The sequence below is a fragment of the Lynx rufus genome, unplaced genomic scaffold (assembly GCF_022079265.1).
Source record: "Lynx rufus isolate CCGP_SWC_20201006 ecotype Redwood Valley unplaced genomic scaffold, mLynRuf1.p SCAF_14, whole genome shotgun sequence".
Lineage (NCBI taxonomy): Eukaryota > Metazoa > Chordata > Mammalia > Carnivora > Felidae > Lynx > Lynx rufus.
The window spans coordinates 13,932,366-13,956,004 of NW_025814828.1; the positions used below are offsets into that span (position 1 = coordinate 13,932,366).

At 50.0% G+C, this 23,639-nt stretch overlaps 1 protein-coding gene across 4 annotated transcripts in view; it reads right to left on the bottom strand.

Moving 5' to 3' along the window:
* Nucleotides 1–7,949: 7,949 nt before the first annotated feature.
* RAI2 (retinoic acid induced 2) overlaps nucleotides 7,950–23,639 on the bottom strand; it is a 59,408-nt gene continuing 43,718 nt past the window's right edge. For 2 of the 4 annotated variants that reach the window (XM_047075958.1, XM_047075959.1), the window contains exon 2: nucleotides 7,950–9,913. In XM_047075958.1, the coding sequence (XP_046931914.1) occupies nucleotides 8,318–9,889 (1,572 nt within the window). In that variant the 5' untranslated portion in view covers nucleotides 9,890–9,913 and the 3' untranslated portion in view covers nucleotides 7,950–8,317. The remainder of the gene's footprint in view (nucleotides 9,914–23,639) is intronic. The other 2 variants (XM_047075960.1, XM_047075961.1) reach the window with 2 other exon arrangements.

Consider the following 23,639-nt stretch of genomic DNA (forward strand, 5'->3'; position numbering starts at 1 on the left):
GTGTGGAGGAAAGGAATGGTGGATTTGGGGAAGATCAAAGAGGCAAAGTGAGCAAGAGGGGTTGTGGGAGGTGAAGGAGAGGGCAAGGTCACAGAGACCAGCCTCCCGTTTCTCACTTGGGCAGTGGGGAAGGGGCGGTAGAGGGTGTGCAGCTCAGTTCAGTCCACGGCTGGGGTGAGGAAGGGAGACGCTGCATTAAGTTTTAGGGGTGACGAGTCTGAAGTACCTAGAGGATCGCCCTGTGAAGATGGCAGGTAGGACCTCAGGTGTCTGAGTGTGAAGGGCTGGCGATGGAGAGGAATCAACACAATGAAGATGTTGGCCACCGCTAGCAGAGCAGATGGGGGCACAGTGTGAGGGCACGCGGGTGAGGACTGCAGCCACAGAGGGGGGCTGCGTCTGCAGCAGAGAGGGAGAACAGGGTGGAACATCAGCCTCACTGTCCGGAGGGGAAAGGAAGACACACTCGGGAGACAGGAGAGTGTGGCGAGAGGTGCACCAGGAAAGCTAAGCAGGGAGCGGGGTAAAAGCACCCAGGGAGTAGGCGAGATGGGGCCTGAGAGGTGCCATGGCTCCCTGGGTAATTATTGTCACTTATAACATGAAACAGAAGCAGCACTTCTGGATGTTACCAAAGAACAAAAAGAAAGAAAGAGAGGGAGGGAGGGAGGGAGGGAGAAGCAAAGGAAGGGAGGGAGAAACTTCAGTGAGACACTGATTCCAACTTCATTAATTTGGAAATTTGCAATGGCCCGAAAGGATTCTGCTGGATTTTAACCTTCATGGTGGCAACAAGGGAAGGGCCTGAAGAGTTAATAAATAGGACAGGCAAGTTCTAAGCGAAATGTCTAAAATACAGTGTCCTGTGCATCTGGTACTTGCATAAATCACCAGGATCCAGAATAAGCCCACAGGAGAAGGGCCTGACAGTGGCCGAGTCAAGGGCAGGGGCCACTACAGCCAAGAAGTGATAAATAAGAAAGTAAAGAAAGGACTCTGTGTTTCAGTTCAATTAAGCAACTGTCGAGGCCTTCCTAGCTACTCTGCACTGTGGGCCATGGACGCAGCAGTCACTTCTACGATGTGGGCCCGTCTCAGGGAGCTTCCAACCTAAAGCCCAGAACCTCGCTTGCTCAATTAGATGGGAGGGAGAGGCCTTCCCTAGAGTCTCACTGCCCTGTAGTGGGTTTCGGGGAAGTGTGTGGAGGAAAGGAGCCACAGAGGATCTTTCTAGACAGGACGCTGGGGCTGGGCTTCACAGGGCAGTGACAAGGCACTTGCCAGGGGAGTGGGGACCATCTCGTGTTATGGGCCAGGTTACAGGTGAGAGCCCGTTGGCTAGTGATGGCTGTCCAGGCATGCCCTGCCGTCATGGAAGAAAAGAAGGGACATGAAAAGGAAGCAAGGCACCAGTGTGCAGTGTGCACTGGGGACGGGAGAGCGACACAAGCTGGAGACAAATGGCTCTCTCCCCTGGACGCCCCGCAGGGCATCATATCATTCCTGCCTAGGCCAGTCACCTGTGGCCAGGACAATGACAGAGTCAAGGAAGGGTTACCCCTGCCAGGTGCTTGATGCATTTTGAAAAGATTCCCATTGAAAACAGTTGCAATAAAACGGTCTCAGGGCTTAAAGAATGAGCCCTCCATTATCTGGCTCTTCTACTGCCTGCCAGGTCGCGTTCCCCCACCCCCTGCCACACAAAGAAAACACACTGTTCTCATCCACCCTCAAGTACCTTAGGAGCGCCCATTCACCTACAAATAGTTGATACCCTCTTCACCAATAATGTTATCCCTGTACTAACAAGATTCCCCCATGGACTTCTGCCAGGCAAGACCTTGTTAGCCGGTTTCCATTAGTATGGCACTTGAAATCATAATGCTGCATTAAAAAAGCATCACTTGATAAGAACCAACTTTCTGTTCTGTATGCTGGCCTTGCCTCAAGGAGGACGGGATTCATGAAGGCATTTCAACAGTCTCCACTGCCACCGTGGCCACACTGGGGACAGATTCCTGCTGCATCCTGTAATCAGGGGACGAGTCTTTGCTTTGTGAGGATAGTGCTTGGGTCCTTGACCGTTTCTCTGGAGCTGGTGCCCAGCCCTCCTTCCAGAGGAGGGAATGATAGTCGGGAACCTGGTCTCCTAATTCTGAGCTCGGAGGTCACTGGACCACATGTGCCCCGAATGTCCCCTCTGCTCATGGAGAAGATGTAAGAGAGAAAATAGTAGAAGGTACACGGCTCTGCTATCCGAAGTCCTGATGGAGAGGGTGCTGTGGGGTGACAGCTGCTGTAGTCACAGGGCCAGGCGGGACTCCAGACCAGAGCGGCTGCTGTTGTGTGACTCTTTTATACACTGGTCTCCTTTGTGTGACTTTGCTTGAATTAAGAGGCTGTGGCCAAATACAGTTTGAACCCTGGGAGAGAAATGGTGAGGACCTAGCTAAAGGCCTGGGAAGGCCTATTCAGGGCAAACCACTTGGAAGAAGGAATCCAAGACTCAGAGAAACGAGACATGGACCGATGATGCTCCCAGCAAAGTTCTGACGGTAAAGAGAAACCTGGGAGAGTCAGATGGGCAGGGTCCAGAGGGAATTGAGGAGGTGTAAACAGGAAATAACTAATCAAAGACGTCAGGGCCCAATGGGAAGTGGAGATATGTTACCCAAGGTACATAACTGACCAAAGATGGGAAGGAACTAGTTAGCTCTAGGAGGCTTTGCTGGAACCCACAAGCAGTCCCAATTTCGATCTGGGGTTCTTTTATTATTTTTAAAAAGATAACAGCTTTACTGAGATACAATTCACATACCATACAATTCACCCACTTAGATGGTACAATTCAATTTTTTTAGTATATTCACAGAGTTGTACAACCATCACCGCAGTCGATTTTAGAACATTTCCGTCACCTACCTGGAGTTCTTGACTCTACAAAGTAAATGGAGAAACTGGGGAAAGAGCAACCCAGATGACAGAAGGACTACACAGTAGGAGCTCAGAGAGCGCGAGAGGAGATGGGACTCGAGTCCAAGGGAAGGAAGCCGCGGAAAGATCTGGTGTTTAAAGGAGGAGGAGGTTCGGCTTTTGTTTCCATTAAGGACAGGCAAAAGACTAGGCTCAAGTGCATCAAGAAGAATTCACGTAAAACATGAGGAAAAAGTAAAATACACCCAACTTCCTGGCAATGTTTGTAACTTCCTGGGTTAGGCTGCCCTTGCAAATAAGACTGACGAACGGTCATCATAGGGTGAGTTTTGAGTAACGGTTCCTTCGAGTTTCATGGTGTTGGTGAGGCATCCCTTCAGAACTGGCTGAGTTCCAGCCCTTTTTTGTGAGGTGTCGTAGATTTGCTGAACCCTGTGTTCTAGGGAGAAGCTTCTAGAGGGCCCTGTTACATGCTGGATGAGTGATGGCCCTTTGGACGAATGAATAGTTTCCAAAGGATAGTTTCCTGGTCAGATCAGGCACGTGGTGGTAAGCCAGAAGATAGGAGTAGGGTACCAGGTACAGATCTCTATCCCGGATCATTTCTTGATTAAATTCTTTCTGCAAAGAGTTTATGAGGTCCTGCTGTGGACCAGGTACAATAAAACAAACCCTGGGGATAAAACAGTGTTTCTCAACCAGGGGTGACTTTGCCCCTCAGGGGACTCTTGGCAATGCCTGCAGACATTTTTGTTGTCCCGACTGGGGCGCTGGGGGGCAGGTGGGAGGGGGGCTACTGGCATCTCGTGCGAGAGACCAGAGATGCTGCTGCTCAATATCCTACAGTGCCCAGGACAGTGCCCTACAACAGAGAATCATGCGGTTCCAAGTTAATAGTGCCAAAGTGGAGAAACCTTGAAGTCAAGAAATAAGGTTCAGTTCCTGCTTTCAAAGAATTTGGTCTGTTCATTGTTTCTTACCGTGGCTTGAAATGTGACCCACTGAAAATTTCTGCATTGAAAACACCTCTCCAAGTTCCTTATGTGAAGGGATTTTAAATAAAACTGAATTCCCAGAACCATTCGGGACTGACAGCGTGGGGCTATCGATATAAAGAGGTTCATTAAATTCTTACTAATTGATTGGTTATCAAACCTTCGATTTAAAAAATTATTTAAGCAGAGGGTGGACAGCTTCCAGGTGACTTATCTTTATCAGCAGGGTGAGCCTACACTTTTTGAGTGTATATCTAGAACACAGATGGAAAATAACCTACAAGTTGGGTTAATATAGTAAACCTTAACAGTTCATCTCCTTTAACTTGAACTTGTTCACAATTTCGGCAGGGCATTGCTACAATCTCACTTTGCTTAGAAATCCCTTGGTCTAATAACAGTTTCAGTTGGATTATTTGCAATATTTGGAACTAGTTCTTTCCAGCACTCATATATGCTACTTACTCTAAAATCCACCAATACGTTAATTAAAATAAATAGCAATTTATTAAAATGGCACCCTGAGGACCCCAAATACACCCTATTTTGTTTCACTGATGTGGGAGGTCAGTTATTTGACCTGGTGGTAGTGAGCTGTTCTGGAAAATTGCCTTTTTTATTTAATGAGGAGTAAAGTCGGCCAGAATGACCTCTCACGCTTTTTTCCCTGCTGTTAAAGTTTTCAGCTTAGCAGCTTTTGAGTGTGGCTTTTAGAGGTTTGGCATCACCACCCTTCAGCTTGAAATCTCCCTTCACAATTGTACCAGGTGCTCTGGGCATTGCAGTTAACTGGAATGGTCTCGAAAATAATTGAAAAAAAAATCTGTAATTCAGACTCTTCACTAATTCATACTGGGTTTTGCCCCCAAAAGGATCCAAATTCCTGTGGGTTCATTGGGCTTCAAACCCGATATTTAAGAATCATTGCAAAGTACATATTTTAAGTTGTTGATACTTAAAAACTGAAAGCAGAAAACTCTTCTGAGCCTCAATTTCCTCACTCGTAAAATGGAATCTAAATCCTTTCCTGCTGTATTAATTATGCTGTTTATGAAGATAATCACTATATTGACATCATCTCTCAGTAATTGGCTACCTTTCCTTCCCTCCTTTCCTCCCTCTCTTCCTCCCTCCCTCCCTCCATCCTTCCTTCCTTCCTCACTCCCTCCCTCCCTCCCTCTCTCCTCACTTCCTCCTTTTGCTTGGAGTTTTCACCATTGCAGATGTACTTTTTCATGCTTAAAGTATGAGAGTTTTGCATTTGAATCTAAACAAATCTTTGATCTCACTTTAGAATTTCCTACTCACTGTCGAGGACTTCCTTGGTTAGGACAGTAACTGTACCGTCTTTAAATCTTTCATTTTTCTCTCTAGTTTTTATTTTACCAGGAGGATCACTACCCCCAAATATGGATTTTTGTAAGTCATTCCAATTTTTTATCATTTCTGAACTGAAGCCAGCCGAAGCCATCGTGACAAGTCCGAGCAAATTATCAACATTCTTGGGGACTAATTCTATTTCCTAAAAGACTCTGAAAAGCTATTCTGTAGGCTAGTTGACCCAAACATTTTTTTTTAGAAGAAATGGGAAATTAAGTCATGAGAAAGAGTCTGATAGAAATCCCGCCGAAACCTTAAACGCGGTTAGCTGGAGACAGTTGTGAGGGGTGGGGAGGTAAGTGACCAAAGCTCTCTGAATCAAGCAGAATAATGATGGGGCCTGGAGTTTGCCAGGGCCCACCCCCCACCCCCCTGTGACCCTTGTGTGGATCACATGCCTCAGACCAGGAATCATGGTTCCAGGCTGATAATTCTTAGATAAAGTTTGTGTTGAAAGGCTGCGAACTTCTGACTCTGGGAGGGAGCATGGAACCGAACCACCAGGGGTCCATAGGCTCACCTTGGCGGCAGCAACAAGCCCTTTGTTCTTCTCCTGATTCCCTGGCCTGCAGGTAGCCAAGTGGATTCCAGTTCCCGTCAAAGGCTGGGAAGGGGGGCAAGCAGAGGGTATCACTGCCCCAGTGGCACAAGCCCGGTCCCTAGACAACACCGCGTGTGGCCCTCATAGACCTCAGTGGGCACGTCTCCCCACGCCACAGCGGCCTCTTCCCAAAGCTCCCCCCCCAGCCACGAATGACAGGGCCTGGGGCTAAGCGCAGCATGGGTGGGTGGGAGTCCGAGCCAGGGTAGGAGACAGCCCGTGCTGACTCAACACCCTGGTTGGCTGTGGAGCCAACAATTCTCACCCAAGCAGCACTGACGTCTTAGGAGAAAGGGGCGTTTCGAGACCCATCAAAGAGAGATTTGTGGCTTGAGGTTTATAATGTAATTAGAGGCTGCAAATGCCTTCCTTTCCACCTATATGTCACTCAGCTTTAAGCACTGGCTTCTTCTAAAGGCCAAATTGAGAATCCTGTTCCCTCAAAGCCGGGTAAGCAGCAGGTGTTTCCAGGACACTGTGAACCGGGTCCCCTGCTGGCCGGTGTACAAAGGCGGCCCCCCGGGCTGCAGGGGCAGCAGAGACAACCGCGAACGTGGTGAGAAGAGACATCAGGTAAACGGCAAGTGCAAGCCCCCGGGCACGTTTGTGTTGTTGTAGTTGAGACTAGCACACATGCCATGCTCAGGAAACCCACCATGGGCGTAAAAGTGGAAAAAGCCTGCACTGTGTGGAGGCGGAGGGATGGAGTCTGGAGGGTGCCGTTGAACGGGACTAAGCTAGCCTGACGAGCAACGGCTGTGTGGTGATTACCACCACGTCGCACTTTGAAAAATAAATTTTAACGGCATAGGAAAAGAGCAGGAAAAAGAAAAGCCGTTCTGGGTGTTCAGTACAGCACCAGCTGAAATGGTAACCCTATACACAGAGAGCCTGGTAATAAAAGAACAGTCTCGCAACTGCTTTTCCTCCTGTTCATGTTCACGGTAACAGCTGGATACATACTAATTGCAAGAAGTGAAAGAAAGAGCTCTAAGTTTAAAAGCAGGCATGCCATCATCAGTCTGTCGCCAGCACGGTTTCAGACACAAGTGCGATGTGCCGCCTAGCAGATCTAGCTTAAATGTACACTCAGACTGCCTCATTTGCAGGGGCGGCTTTGTGCTGTCGGGGAAGAGCCACGGGCTGTTCCCTTCTTCCAGGTGCCTCGCTTTCGTCCACGGAGAGATGGCTCAGCCAGTGTTTTTCAGCCTCGGCACCACTGACGTTTGGGCCGGATCATCTGCTGTTGTGGGGGGTCCCGTGCCTGTGAGATGTTCAGCAATGCCCTCCGTCCCTACCCACCAGAGGCCAGGAGCATCCTCCCCAGCTGAGACAACCGAAAGTGTCTCCAGGCATTGCCAGATGTTCCCTGGGGAGGCACCGTCACCCCCAGTTGAGAACCGCTGGCCTAAACTAAGGAGGAGCGACTTTCTCTTCCCTTCCCAACCCCACTCCCAAGCATCTCTATCCCAAGCCAGGAACGTTTATGGGGCATCTCCTGATCCACCAGCAAAGGACTTACCTCTCGTTCTGAGGGGTCTTCAGTAATACTTTTGGCTTGCAAGACTTTCAGTCATTCAGAACAATGCTGTTACTGCCTTTGAAAAGAAGGTCCTCTCCAGCTAAATTCTGAGGGGGGGGTGGGGAGGAAGCAGGTAAATTTTCCTTTTAGACACATTTGTCGGTTTTGGTCTACAGAAGGCTCAGACACAGAATTCTCCACACCCAGGGTCTACGTCAACTGGAAAGGGCCTCGGGTGCTTGAAACTCACCTCCCCACCTCTTCCTTCTCTGTGCCACATTTTTACAAATGAAGAAAGCAACGTTTAGAGGGGAAAGTGACTGGCTCCAGGCCGTACATATTCCTAGTCTTCTTTTAATGGTGGCATAGGCCAATATAATTCTTCTTTGCCCCATACGCCTGGAGAGCTTAGGTCTCAAAACACAAAGAACTTGTAGCGCTTTACAAGCAACAGTTTTGGCCAAACCACACCAGTTAAGGAATGCAAATTTACAAAATGATAGAATGCTGCAACCAATTAGTGCAAACAAACATTTATTGTGAAATATTCATCCTACCCTTTATTAGGTATTACATCATCAAAGCACTTTGTGGCAATGAAAATAGCTTTTTTACCCCTCTGATTCACCCAATATTCCATTAAAGCTGCAAAAAATGTGCAATCTGCTTGAAAAATAGGTTGCTCTTATTTACTCATTTGTGAAAAGTCAAAAATTAAAAAAGAAAACAATACTAGCTTACAGGGCCTCTAGAGCCAATTCGCCTTCCCGCTTCCCAACTACTCCCCAAAATAATTAACAAAGATAATTTGTTTTAAATGCCTTTTTATAAAACCAATGCACCTTTCCCCATATTATAATCATAAAAATTTTAAAAAGCCATTATTTACTTTCTTGGAAAAAAGGTGGCCAGCCGTTGTTTTTTGATCGGGAGCATGTGTATTTCCTGGGAGTTCACTTTCTTTAACTTTATGCTCCTGTTTTTGACGGGTTTCCTAAGGGGCTCTGTGCTTCCCATGGGCTCTTCTCCTTGGCTATTGATGTCATAGCCCTGAAGCACGGAGTCTTCTCTTTTGAAGGAGAAGTTTTTGGTGGACACGCCCGAGAGGCCTTTGATCTTGCCGCAGAAGATGGCAGGCACGGCGTCTTCCACCGAGACGATAACCTTGGCGGCCTGGGACTCGCTCACGATCTCCATGGGATTTTCAGCCTTGACCTCGCCGCTGGGCTGGCCGGGCTGGCCGGGCAGCTGGGCGGGGTTGCTGCCGCCCACGTGGCTATCCATCACAGCCGAGGCCCCGTGTGCTGTGGCAGGGGCGAAGGGCACTTCCATGCCGCCGGCGTGACCTGGGCTGTCCACTGAGCTGCTGCTGTCATACAGTGTCTCAACGGGAGGCTCAGATTTTCGGTGGGCTGCCAGCGACAGGTCCAGGACCGCATCTTCCTGGCAGATGGGGGGACTGGCTTCGCCAGCCTTAAGCCAGGGCACCGACTTCATGGACAGATCCAGGGCCTCGTTCTCACTCCCCATCTTGATGACCGTGTGGCGGCTAAGCTGGAAGTACTCCCTTGGCTGCAGGATATCGAAGGGCTTCAGTTCCTCCTTCTCCAGAGGGCTAGGGGTGCCTTTGAAGGGGTGTAGGCCGAAGGAAGATGGCGGCTTGGGGAAACCGGAGCTGAGCTTGGATTCGGGACTCTGAGGCACAGGGATGGGGATGGGGATGGGGACGGGCACGGGCAAGGGGACGATCACAGGGTAGGGTACCAGGAGGGTGGCCGGAGGGACCAGCGGGGACAGGGGGGAGTTAAAGGGCTGGGGGGGCACAGGCGCGTATCCAGGAGGAGGCTGACAGGGTGGGGGGCCGAGAGCGCCCTGTGAGGGGAACAAATTCTGGAGCACAGCTTCAAACGGCAACGTGGGCTCCTGTGGCCGGCTGGGGATCCGCAGGTCCAGGAGCTGCGGTCGGGCCTCGGGGTCCTCGGCTCCCTGGAACAGGTTGTTGTGGATAGCACTGGAGGAGCACGGGGCCTCCTGCGGCAGGACCAGAGGGGAGTTGAGGTGCTGGAAGACGTGCTGCTCCAGCACCACCGGCAGCTGCACGGGGCCCTGCGTGGTCATGACATAGGCCGCATGGCCGTTAGGGTTGAGCTCGGGCGCAGGGCTTCCCTCCACCTGCATGTGAATGGGCATCACCACCGGGCTCTCCCCGAGGCACAGGGGCTGCAGCACAGTGGCCGCCACCTTCAGAGCCATGCCGCCCTGAGACTCGGCTGGGGGGTTCAGGATGGATGGGGCCGGCACGGTCACCAGGGCCTTCTTTACCAGGTCGGTGGAGTTGATGTTCCAGGCCTCGGTGGTGATCAGCTGGGCCATGCCATTCTCCAGTCTGTTATTGGCCAAGGCGGGAGAGGAGTCAGTCATGTCCATGGAGAGGTTCTGGGACTGCAGATCGTCCATCACTCGGCTCTGATGCCACTGGGCCTGCAAGGCAAAATCACAACATGAACCTTCCGTCAGAGACCACTTACAATTGCCTTAAGTGCTCTCTCCACGTCTTTTAAGAGTCTCCATATCTTAGTGAACCACAGAGCACACCCGTCCCTCTATGTACACATACATGCTATAGATATTGCCTAATATATACAAACACACCCAAGTGATCAGCTGTGCATGGAGAGGCCCAATTTAACAGACGACTAAGCTATAAACACAGATGATGTAATGACTAAACAGCCGAGAGAGGTTAAACAGAGTATTTCTAAGCCTAATACTCAGCTTATATGTTTAGTTTTCGCCAAACACAAAGTTCCATTCCACATTGCCGTTGGGACGGTCAAGATCACGTGGAGACTTGACTTGCTCACACGCGAGTCTTGACTTACTTTACTTCAAAAACAAAATAAGGTCCTGTCACATTAGAACATTCTAAGAAAGTGGAAACAGGACGTCCCACTTACAGAAAGCATCTTAAAAACTCTTTCAAGCAATCGTTCTTCCCGAAGAGGCTCGATGAAAAGAAGAGCAGTGTGTTTTCACAAGGATCGGCACAGTTGTCTCACGGGCTTCCTCTGACCAGTGCTATCTCCTTCCCTCCCCATAACAGGCAAACCCTCCCCACGGAGCCAGGTGGAGACAGGATAACTGCACGAATGCTCACAGGGTCCAGGGTCGCTTTCCCTAATCAGCTCCTCTGCGTGACCCGTGACCTCCCCTAACTTTTTCTAGTTGTCAAGAGGGGACGTCGCTGATTCTAGGGCTGGGGAAATGGAACACCTGTTGGAAGCAAACGTCTTCAACGGGGAGATACTCTTCACTGATATCCCTGGTACCCCTGACGGCCTCCTGAGAGGCCCAAGGAACCCAGCACGGGTGCTTCCTGGAGGAAGCAGGGCTGCAGCTGCGATACGACTCTCCATGGAAACGCGTCCATATTTAGCCTCGTTACCATGGAGAAGGCAGGCACCATGTCTAACTCAGGGATCTGTGCAGCCCTGGAGTCTGCTTGGGCTCAATAATAATTCAATAATCCTCAGGCTTGCCGGGCAGGCCTTGGGCAACTCAGATTCTCGACCTCACCTGTTGGAGCTGTTGTAGACTTTAGTCCCACGGTCATCTCGCGTCCTCCTCTCCTCACCCCCAAATTACCAACACACCCTCCACAACCCGTAGGACAGCCTGCCTGGCACACCATAGGAGTAGAAATAAACAAACAAGGCCTCGCTACAGGAAGGCAGCTTTAACAAATGAACAACCGTGTGATATTTCCAGACAATCAAAATGTGTCAAATGCATAGAACAAGGAGTTTCTCTGAAGCAGGAGGAAGGGCAGCAAGCAGAAGGATGCTGTGCACACAACTTTGGGGAGAAGGACTCGCTGGTAATGCCCTCAGCAGGGTGCACAGTGGTGCCTCTGACGGAGGGCTCCACAGCCCAGCACCCTAGGGGCAGGGTGTCCTCTGGAAACCAGGAGGTGACCCAGAGTGCTGGCCAATGATGCCTTTAGGGCAGAGTAGGGAGGCAGCCCACGCCAGGGCAGTTGCAGGGGCTTGCCCTAACTGAAGGGTCCTGGTTTTTCCTGAGAGGAATGTTCCCTGATTTAGCCCAGAAAATATCACTTGTTCACTCATTCCTTCACGTACGCATTCATTCATTCACTCATTCAACCCACTGATTGGCTGAGCGCCTACTGCACACCAGCACTTTGCTGGGGGCTGGAGATGCTGTTGTGAGCCTGACAGACAAGGTTCCTGCTATAGTGGAGATTACAGTTCAGTGGTGCACACGTCTTTCCACGGACAGAGATTTGCTAGCGTGAGAAGGCATCAAAGTTACGTCAGGAGAGGCATCAACATCAGCAGGACGAAGCTTTGGTGGCCACTTGGTCACGGCCCTGTAAAGGACCTGAGCACCTAGGATCTCCTCCAGAAGGGTCTGCCCTGTCCTTCCCAGTGGCCAAGACTCTCAGGGAGGGGTGAGCAAAGGCTAAAGGGAAGCTGGGGAGGTGCCGGGGAGGACAAGGATGGCAATGGGAAGAGAAGGCACCCACAGCCACCCATCTGAGGTGGCTTCTGATGGCCTTCGAGGTAACTACTGGGAGAGGTCAAGACATGTTCTGTGCCATCTTTGGGCTTCCTGTGAGTTGAAGACTGCTTGCGTGTAAGGGGCTGCACCTATCTGCCCTTCTGGACAAGAGAGCCTCCCCTCCCCGGCCCACACTCGCCTCTGCCTCCTTTGCACACCCCTGCCCCCTCCCAGGCAGAGAAGGCGGACTTCTCAGGGCTTCTTCCCTCGGCTCTTGGTCTACAACTTAGCTCAGGTGCCAGCTCTCACCTCTTCCTGCCAACCTCACTCCTTTCTTGCCTGGCCCTGGTTCTAGGCCTCCCACTCCCCCAGAACCTTCTGGTTCAGAGTGTGAGGAGGGGACCTCGCCAGGACAGGGGGCCCCTGTTCGTTTCACAGATGGCCAGAGCCAAAACGGACTGGGCATTTACCATGTGCCAGGCCTCTGCCAAGAATGCTCAGAACTTTCCACGCATTACTTCACTTAATCCTCAGAACAACCCTATGAGGAGGGGCCTATAATTATGCCCATTTTGCTGATGAGAAAACTGATTCCATAGGAAGGTTAGGTGACTAGGATAAGGGACACTGATGGTGGGATTCGAGTTCAGGGTTAATCCCAGGCTTCTTTTCCCAGTGGAAGCTGTGAGGGCCACACTCGTTCGTGCGTTTTGTTTCTTGGCAAGAACAGTGCTCTCCAGCCGCCTGTTCAACACCGAGTGCATGTGCCTGCAGAGCTGTGTAAAAGAGAGCACTCGAGCATGAGATTTCTTCAAAGTGGTGGCCAAGTCCTTTCCAGAAAATCATCGAACTGTTTGCTTATTCTCTTTTGTCCACCAGGACCCTCCTCTGTCCCTCTCACCGGGGAAGGAGCCGAAGGGTCACCAGAGTTCCTGTCTTTGGGGAGGACAGCCCCCATGGGGCGCCCCATGACTACTTTGGCCAAGTAGTCAGGCAGGTCCACAGCTGTCATGTGGGAGGAGAGGGAAGTGAGATTGGGCCCACGCTTCCATTCCGCTTTGCCCCAGCCCTGCTCCCGGAGCTTTGAGTCCCCAGTGGGAGATCTAAGGGTGTCCCTGTAGCTCATAGGTGCTGAGATGCCCGCCCACCCTCCTGACATCTGTCTCAGAAAGGCTGAGGCCGAGAGGATGCAGGCCTTCTTGCCCTGCACTAGAGTTCCTGTCTTCGGGCAGTAGGCCTTGTGAGCACCCCCGGTCGCTTCCCTAGAGCCACTGGCCTGCTGAGATGAGGCTGGTATTGGGCTACACGGGCAAAGGAAACGGTAGCCCTACCTTCATCATGCACCCTCCTGCCTCCCAGAAAGGTTCTTCTCTTTCTCTTTGCTCCCCTTCCCCTTGTCACTCACCCTGCCGGTGGGTGCCCCAACTCTGGGTCAGCCGCCGGGGGGCCTGAGCACCCCCAGTGCAGGCAGAGTAAGTGGAGCCGCTGTAGGAGCCAGGGCTGGAAGCCCCAGCAATGACCCTCACTCACAACCAGCTTGTAAGATGAGAGTTCACAGGGCAAGTCTCTATCCCTTCCCCAGGATGAGTGAGAAACGAGCTGACTGGAGAGAAGGCAGAGAGCTGTCCTCCCTTCCCCGCTGATTAGCATGGGGCAGCAGGTGTGCCGAGGAACTCTACAAATCAGGAAGTATCCTAGGAGCCACCAACTAATGCTCAAGCTAAGGGGCACGATGGCTTCAGAGGGGACAGGGAATGTTTTGTTCAGGTTTTTCAAAACATCTTCTGCAAATGGGTTTAAATGAGGTTACCCATCTGTCTTGCCTACACCCGTGATGATGGGGGGAATGGGGGAAGGGTATGGGCCAGGGTTGGTAAATGCAGTGTGGCCGGATGGGGAGTGGGCAATTTGGATCTGTGGGTCACTCTCAATCCCTTGGCCCTTGGCCAGCTGCTAGAGCTGGAAGGTTGGGGTCCACCCCAGTATAGGCCATGTGGCCCCCAGCTGGAGACTCTGGGGGAAATGCCTCGGGGCCCAGGGCAAGTGAGGGGGTGAGGAGAGGCTGTCTGGGGCAGTACTTGGGCTCAGCGACCTGTGGGATCACAGAAGCGTTATACAGAGCCCTCGTCTAGCTACCGATCTAAGTCGGGGCAGCTTCTCCCTGGGATCTGTGTCTCAGCCTGGAGCCCTCTTGGGCCTCTGTGTCACCCGACCAACTTCTTCCTGCTCTTTTGTCAGACTCTGCGGTTTCCTCCTCTCAGATCTCGTCCCCACCTCACTGGGCTCCCACACAGCACCCCAACTTGCCCTTGTCTAGTCCTGAGCCTTCCCCTCACATTGGGATTGCCTGCTCACTCATTTCTCCAGGAGGGAGGGGCTGCCTCACTGCCGCATCTTTCTATCCGCCTCTGGGGAATGGCAGGCGCTCAGGAAACACTTTCTGAGCGAACGGGTGTCTGAATGAGCGTCTAGGCCTTCCTGAGTCTGGCTTCTCCTGTCCAGCCTCCGGTGCAGGCTCACCGTTTACAGAACCATGGCACGCACATCAAGGCTGGAAGGGGTGGTCAAGGTCACATCTCCATCCCCTTCCTGATTCTACTTACAGATGAGGAAACCGTGACCCAGAAAGTCTGACCCAAATTTTGCCTGCGACCAGTTATTACCAAGGTCACCATGCTCGCACTGGGACAAAAGTAGAGGGTCAGGCCCCACCGGCACCATGGAGGGTAACGTGACAGCCACCCACCTTCACCAGCCAGGGGCGTGTGAATGAATCCACCCTGGGTTCCGGTGTTTCTCTGATGCACCCAGGAAAAAACCAAAGTGAAGCTTCCTGTGTGCTGTTTTCCTTATAAGGAGGTACATTCTCGAAGAAGCTGACCTGGGGCCTAACTCTGGGACAGTCAGTTAGGGACCAGCACCACATCCGTGCCCCACCAGGTGCCGCTGCAAAAGCCATGCCTGCCTTGCAGGCCTGCTGCCTCCAGAGCGCCACACAAAGCACTCGCATCACCCTACGGGCCTCCTTGCACATTGACATTTTTATAATAAGGATTCGTTTATGGCTTAATTTAAAAAGTGAAAACACTTGAGCGCTCAGATAACTCAGACTATTCTCTGGGTCCTAGAGTCCATCTATTTCCTCATTATGGGCATTTATCACTGAGTCTCTCTCTCTCTCTCTCTCTCTCCCTCCCTCCCTCCCATAGGCCAGTCCCCTCACTCCTAATGCCCTCAGCCATATTCCAAATGATGCCAGGGCCCCCTGAAGAGCCTGCACCAACTCGAGCTGAAGGAACTTCAAACGTGGCTCTGAACTCCCCACTGACCCAAGACGGAGTCTCAAGACCAGCTCAGGTCTAGTCTGGTTTCGGAGCAGAGAATTTGGAAAAAACCCTGGAGCACTCCAGGAGTGCCCTTCAGAGGCCCAAATCATCTTCTAGGGAGAGGCTTAATTTTATTTTGTGACTTTAGAGCACTTTTACCACAGAAACAACTATCAAGATGATCACAAGGCCCTGGTCCGCAGAGCCCAGTGGCCCTGAGCAAACCCTTTATGGCTGGGGACCCAGGCACGAGGGGCAGAGATTACCTCATAGCAACTCAAACCTGAGGGGCACGACCTGAGGTCACTGGAAGGCAATCCCAGCCTCAGAGGAAGTGATCTTAGCGAGCCTGGGGACCTGAGGTCACTGGAAGGCAATCCCAGCCTCAGAGGAAGTGATCTTAGCGAGCCTGGGCTGCACTGGGCAGACTCCACGCCCGGGCCCCGGCCCTGCCCTTGCTCCTGAGTATGCCCCCTTCAGCCCCAATAGCGGGCAGATGTGACCTGCTCTCCTCTTCCACTGAAATAAGCCTCATCTAGATTTTTCTATCAAGATGAATTTCTTCCTCTACAACATTCATTTAAAAATATATATCTTGATAATTCTCTCAAGATACATGTTGTCCAACTGTAAAATATCGACGGCTTTGATTTTTACGGGGCCTGTAGGCAGTTATCAATTATTTCAGGTCAAAATAGGATATTCTATGTGCTCACGGCTCAAAGCGGGATCCGTGAAGCAGCTGCAGCATCATCTCCGAGAACTGGCTAGAAATGCAGGCTCTTGGGTCCCACCTCAGGTCTCCTGCATCAGAATCCGTACCTTGACAGGCTCTCCTGGGTGCTTTGTGCACACGTGTGTTAAAGTCTGATGAGTTCGGGCTTAACACTGGTTCCCGAACTTGGCCGCCCATTAGAATCCCTTGGGAGCTTTTAAAAACTATGGATGTCTGGGTCCCCCCACCCTGACTCTGATTTAATTGGTCTGGGGTGCAACTGGGGCTCTGGGGGTTTAAGAAATCCCCTAGGTGATTCTACTGTGCAGTCAGGTTGGGAACTCTTAATTCAGAGGCCAGAGGATGAGGCAGCTGGTTGGCCAACTTTCCCAGTGGCTGATCTGGCTTCGTCAACCCAAGCTCCCCCAACCTCCCCCCAGATCTCACGGCGTTTCCCCATGTCCCCTTGCTCCGGGGAAAAGGTGACACATCTCTCCCTTTTGGAAGGTTGACTTGACAGAGAACTGTGCTAAGAATCCTGCCCCTCCATCTATTCTGAGTCTGTTTTCTGCTTTCTATCCAGCACTTTAACCACACCAATGATTGACAATTCTGTATAAAAATCCCCAGCCACTTCCCAGGAGTTAAATGAGCAATGCATAAGTTTCGTCCATTAACACAACGTGGATGTGCTTTCACCGTTCAGGACCTGATATGCACTAAATATCTAAGAAGTAATGCCAGCTAGGTAAAAAAAAAAAAAAAATGGTTTTGCTCTTCCCATAGGGTGTAATACTTGTTAGTTACTTGTCCCAGTGATTCCATTTTCTGAGCTTTAAACACCAGCACAGGGCCATTCTACTGAAACCGTGAACACAATTGTCAAGTGAACGTGTTCCCAAATTAGTGAAAATATGGAGAATACACAAGATGGTTGCCCACCTTAGAGGTGATTGCCTTTTATATCCAGGGACCCACACAGCCCTCCAAAAGAAATATGACCACCCAGGTGAGCTTTGGAAATCAGTTCCCTGACATGTTATCTCATTTATGAAAACATTGGTGGCCTCGTGGTTCAGGACTGAGTATCCCCTTCATCTAGATGGCCAGAGGCTGTGGGCATTTATGCAGAGAGCACAGACTGCAACTCTTGGCTCTCACACGATCTTGGTGAAACCTGGCAGAGGTGGGTGAGTCAGGAGAGGCTAGCAGGGCACCCAAGCATCATTGACACCAGGGGACTGCGAGGTCTTCCCCGGGAGCAGGGGAAGGTCACCATAAAACTTATTTAGGGTCATTATGCCTCCTCATCTATCTTTTTTATTCCCATTTTTCTATTCTATAGCATATGTAACAAATAAATATAAGTAGATGCATAATTTTGTGTCTGTTGCACTGGGGGAGTGTGCAAAAATTATTTTCTAGTAGGAGTGCAAGAACAAAAATGTTGCAACTCAGCAGGAGAGATGATGATGTTCCAGTAGAGCACAAGAGGGATCTGGGAGACTGGCAGGGGTGGGGAGCATCGTGGGTTTGCCTTACCTCCTTCTTTGCCCAGGTGGAGAATGTCATATGTCTTTGTATTTATGGTCTCATTTCATACTCCCAGTTACCTCTAGCCTGCCCCCAGGGATGGATGGTGGACCTTGGGCCATGCAGTACTGCATGAGGGCTAGAACGGGAACTGTATTCACATCCATTCATTTATTTGTTCTTTCAAAAACTATCTGAGCACCTACTGTGTGCTAGGCATGTACTTCCCATTTCTCTGCCCTGGTACTGTTTTCTCCATAGGCTTGTTGCCTTCTCTCTTGGCTCAATTCCCAAAGTATTAACCAATTGATACTCTCCCAGGATTATCTGCTTCTACTAGGGCTCCTTCAAGGCCCACGTTTCCTGCAGGGGTAAAGCAGGAAGTCTCTAGAGGAAGAACGCCCATCCCGAGACAGCAGCGGGAAGAGATGTTAAGGCAAGGACCTCTCTAAAGTAGAGAAGAAATGCTTATTTTCCAGAAACTACAAGGAAAGAAGATTCCTCCTGGGGTCTTGGTGGATCATGGGAAAATATCCTGAAGAGTGGCTATTGGTAGCAGGGGACACTCACCTAGACAGGGGGCTGTGACAGTCAGTGAGCGTCTGTCCCTGCATTTGGTCAAGGTCCACAGCCTTCTGCAGGACACAGAAAACCCCAAACACCCTCAGGTGCTAGTGCCTGAGTGGCCATCTTGTGCAGGAGCACAGGTCACGTTTAAGGTCTCAGGCCAGGGTCTATCTTCTTAAAACACTGTGATTTTTGGAGATTTTTTTTTTTTTGGCAATAAAGAAACCTCTGAAATATGGAACAAAGAAGGGGGAAAACCTGCCTCTGGAAGAGAAAATACTTCTAATTAGATTGAGATACAAAGGTTAAATTTTTGTTCTGGGAAAAGGACTGTTTATAATCCCGTGTCATTAGCAGGACATTTTCCAGAGACTAGTGTGCCAGAAATAGACCCTTTGAGGGGTCACTGGAAGGAAGGGGTGTAGATTTGTGAAGTCAAAGGACTGGAGTTCAGATTTTCCCTTTCTCCTAATGCATGTGAGCCCCTCGACAGCTATCAGCACAGAAAGAGTGCCAACCTCAGCCTGGGCACTGGGCCCCCCATGACAGTGGTCACAAGGTATAAGCTTTGAACTCAGACAGGCCTAGAATCAAATTTCAGCTCTGCCTAGCTTTGCTAGCTGTGTGGCCTTGGGCAAGTTAGTTCTAAGTCTCAGTTTCCCTCTCTGTAAAACGGGGATTACAGACCTGAGGTGGCTGTAACGACTGAAGGAAATAATCCAGGTAAAGTGCTTGGCATCATGCCTGGCACGTGGAATGTACTCGACAAAACATGGCTATCGCCACCACCGCCATCGTCGTTGGCAATATCACAGTCTCCATCTTCATCATTCTCATTGTCAAAGCTGTCATCATCACTGTTGTCACCTCGTTACTGGCATCACTGTCATCATTATCAGATCCACTGCTCGTATTTCCTCTGAGCATCTTAAATAGCATTGCTGATGCTCCCGATGGGTTTGTACATTAAGCTCCTAAGTTAAAACCCTGTTTGTTCAAAGGTTCATTTTCAAATCAGCTGCAAGGAACTAGGAAGGCATTTAATGTAGAATATTATATACCTTATGGTGAGGTCTCCACAAATATTCACTTGCCCCCCAACATAGCTGAAACACAGAACGCTTGCAGTGAAAATAGAAAACAACACTGTCCCACTATTGGAAATGAGAGACCATGGGAAAACAACTAAATACAAAAATCTATTTCTCATTCAGGCAGGTAGGCTAGGGGAGAAAGGGGAGGTGGCCAGAGCCTTTTGTAGCTTGAATATGGACTCATCAGCATTTACTGCTGATTGGCTATGATGTATAATTTCACTTTAGGTCCTAGGGGTTTCTTTCCCTCTGGCCCAAGGGCCTAAGCAGCCCTCCTCTCCTGTTTATCAACTGGATTAGGGTCATTTTGTCACTCAGAAGAGGAACAAAAACAAAGAAAGGGTGGAATAGCCAAGGAAGAGGGTTAAGGACAAGAGGGAGAGGGAAAGTAAAGGGATTTTCTGAGGTAACTGGGCAAGAATTAAAGGAAAGAAGGGGGGAGACTATTTAAAAGTATGTGTAGGTCCAAATCAGAAAAAGGTTGCTCAGCTGGAAGAGAGAAGACACTGAGAAACTGGGTAACACTGAGAAAAGCACTGACTGTTATTCATCTGGCCACAAGGGGGCGCTTTGAGCTACAACAGCTTGGTTGCTGTGCAGAGTGGTGCAGGCAGAGGTGGGAGTGGAGATTCTCAGGAGGATGAGGGCGTGAAGAAGATAAGAAATTGTTCACCAGCACTAGAAGTACAAAAGGAGGGTGATCCAAATTTGGGGAAATCTCCCAAGCTTTTAAAACCACCAAGCGCACTCACTTATGACTTGGCTGGGCTGTCAGTCCTAGGGGGGAAAAAAAAACCACATAGATTTATCTTCTCTGGATGCCTGAGATTCATTTTTGCCTACTCCTCAGCCTTCCTTAGATGGTCAGAATTGGGTTTCCCCCATCAAAATTGAGTTTTCCAGAAAGAAGGTGATAAAATCATTCTCACTGAGGTCTATGACTGATAGGTTTAAGGATTATGTTTCCTTTATTGGTATAATAAACATAACTCAATCAGTGAACCAAGTTATGGACAAAGAAATAAAACTCTAATCTAGAGGTGTCAGATACCAATCATGGGAAGGATCTTACTGTCTTGAAATCTCTGCATAGAAACAAGAACATACAACTATGGCCAGGATTGCTGGCTCCACTAAAAGGCATTTGAGGAGCTCCTGGGTGGCTCAGTCGGTTGAGCTTCTGCTCAGGTCATGATCCTGTGTTCATGGGTTCGAGCCCCGCACCAGGCTCTATGCTGACAGCTCAGAACGCGGAGCCTGTTTTGGATTCTGTGTCTCCCTCTCTCTCTGCCTCTCCCCCACTTGCACTCTGTCTCTCTCTCTCAAAGATAAATAAACATTAAAAATTTAAAAAAAAGGCATTTGAGGTTCAAAAACAGTGGTGGGATGTGCCCTCAACCTCTAAGCACTCAGAATTAAGTGAAGAAGTGGATGTGAGTCACTTATTCATTCCTTTATAGACTCAGTCAACAAATGCTTACTGTTCACTCACAGGAACCTCATGAGTATGTGCTTCCTGAATACAGAGACTTTAGCAGTGTCCGAAGTTGTCCTTACTTCATGGTACAGGGGGGCCCTGCTGCTGAACTGGCTACCTTTTGAAACTCTGGTTTCTGTCTTACCAGATTTCCATGCAGAAGTTAGTGGCTCTCAAAGGACTGTGTCCCCATGTATGACATGCTATGGCAGTGCTAAAGTCACAAGGGAAACTTAATGACCATCACCAGTGGTGATGGATGTGGTGAGGGGGGGTGCTGTTCGGTTTTGATGAACCCAACCAGCTAGGTTGCTCCGTAAACAGACTGATTTGCCTGGAAGTAGTTTGTTTGGGAGAAGATCCCAGAAAATACCAGTAGAGGAGTGAAGCGGCGAGACAGCAAAGAGAAGGAAGGCAATTTATCAACTAAGTTACCACTGAGGGCAACTAGGGTTCGATTCTACTGGGGATGCTGGGAGGCAGGGGAAAACATATGCCTCGGAGTCAGGGTGTTTATTCACCAACTCCCATCCATCACAGGTCAAGGGTTGCTCCTGGATGGTGCATTAATTCCTTGGTGCTTTGAACTAGCCCAGCAAGCGGGCCTACTATGCTCCTGAGGGAAAAAACATGTCCTCTAGAATAGTCACAGCTATTTGCAGTAGGTGGCCTTCGGCATACAGAGGCCAATCTGAGGGGACATGGGGGCAGGGGACAAACCATGTCTGCTACACCAGCCATGCCCTGGAAAGTTGCAGTGTTTATTATGTGAAGACCCAAATATCACCAATTCAGGCCACCATGGCCAGGTGTTTCCCCAATGGGTGACACTTTTTTATGACCCTGTGAAGAAGACCCTCTGTGCTGATGACAATCTCTAGGCCACAGAGGAATCAGCTCATGAGAAGTTGTTTGGAGATCTCACAAAGAGCCTAGCACACAAGAAGGCCACAGATAGCTCTCTTTGCAAAAGCAAAATGGTCCAGAGGTGGTCAGATTGGCCAATGTGTTTCTTTGCTAGAATATGACTGGGGCCCTCGGGAAAGTTGTTTTAATCCTATTTGTGCTGGCTGGAATGCTAGATGTTCCTGCAATGAGTCACAGAGGGAGTTTCTCTTCTGCTGATCCTGTGTTCCAACTCAGGGACCAAAAAACAATAAATAAACAAACGCCACTTCACTTCATCAGCTGCATACTACCTAAAAATAAAAATAATAACAGCCTTGACCTGAGAAGTACACAGACAATGGGGGAAGAAGAGGGTGGGGAATGCTCATCTTTTAAACATGGAGCCTTCTTTCTGGAATTCTGTTTGTCAGAAGCGTCCCTCTGCCTGGAGGCGAGTTCTTTCAAGAGCAGAACAACACACTGCAGAATCTTAGGGCTGCTGAGCCTTTTGAAGTCCTATAAATTCACTATATTTATCTTAAAGCAAGTATTGTGACTGCAGCTAATATAGCATAAACAAGGCAAAGGTGGGATGGGGGGAGGAAGAAACTGCTGCATAACATCTGGTTAGTTGACAATGAAGATTATAGGTGTTATTTCCTAGTTTCTTTCAGGAAAGACTTCTTCTGGAATGCATGTGTTTACACACACACACACACACACACACACACACACACACACACACACACACGGCACAGTGGGTGAGTAGCAATGAGGCCACTTGTTGTCCCTCTAACTCTCAAACCAGAATTCATGTCGAATTTACTTTGTCCTCACCTAGTCCACCTCAGGGTTCCAGTCATCACAGCTTTGCCTCGCCCCACCGGTCAGATTTCAATAGAGGAGATAGTGGAATGGAGTGGAGGGTTCCAGAAGTGCAGGAGAAAAGGTCCAAGAGGAAAGGTCCAAGAGGAAAGGTGTGTGGGGCCTGGCCAGGGCTGGAGCTCAGGGCTCGTGAGGGCTTGAGGGAGAGACGGGGTGCTGTGAACCTGAGCGGGCATCTGGCTCTTCCACAGGATGTGAAAAGTTGCCTTATACCCCCCCGGGACTGCCACCTCAACCTCTACTACTTTGAGGTCTTCACAGGTCCCAATGAACACCATGCCATGATTCAGTAGGGAGACCATGAGATTGGGAGGGGAAGAGAACGGAGATTAATTTGCAGGGCTTTTCTAGTTCCTTCTCTCCTTCTCTATGTCTATTTCTCTTTCTCCCCCTACCTCCCCCCCATACACACAAGCTCACAAGATGATATTAATAAACTATTTACTAAGCATTTACCTCTGTGCCAGGCACCCTGCTAGGTATTTGACATTCATTTTCTCCTCTCCACGACTCAGAAACCCCAGCAGGTCAGTACCACCTTGGTGTGAATTGGTTTGTTGGTTTTATTTTCCTTCCAGGAACTGAACTGTGAATCTCCAGGGAATGACTATTTTGATGGGAAGGAGGGCCAGAGCCTTCCAGAACGTGAACAACATTTAGTACAGAGAAGGCAGGTCTGAGGGAGGTGGGGAAAAGGGAGGGCAAAGGTTCCTGGCATCATGTGTAGGTGCTGATGGGGCTGGGGAAGGGCAGGGAGGGAGGGAGAAAGGGAAGGGATCTTCTCGCCTCTGGCCAGAGCCTAGAGTTCCCTGGCCTGCTTCTGTAGCTGGGGCAGCCCAGCCCTGAGCTCCGCCTCCACCATTATCCTACCGCCAGGCACGGCTGGCCCCTGAAGGACACAGGAGCTCCCATTTCTTTTGTGGCCTAACTCTTCCTTCCTACGCCTCTGGACAAGCCTGCATCCCAGGCAGGGATTCATTCCCATCCTTCCCAGGAATATATGTCATCTGTGGGTGACTGGTCAGCTGTTCACCATACCCATTTCCTGTTCGGCCTGGACTACACTTCCCGGCCTCCTTTGCAGTTAGAGAATGTGGGTGGAAGTGATGTGTACCACTTCCAGGGCTGGCTGCTACAAACCTTCCATACATGATGCTCCAGTCTCTTCCTTCTTGCCTGAGCTTGATGCACCAGGGCCTCT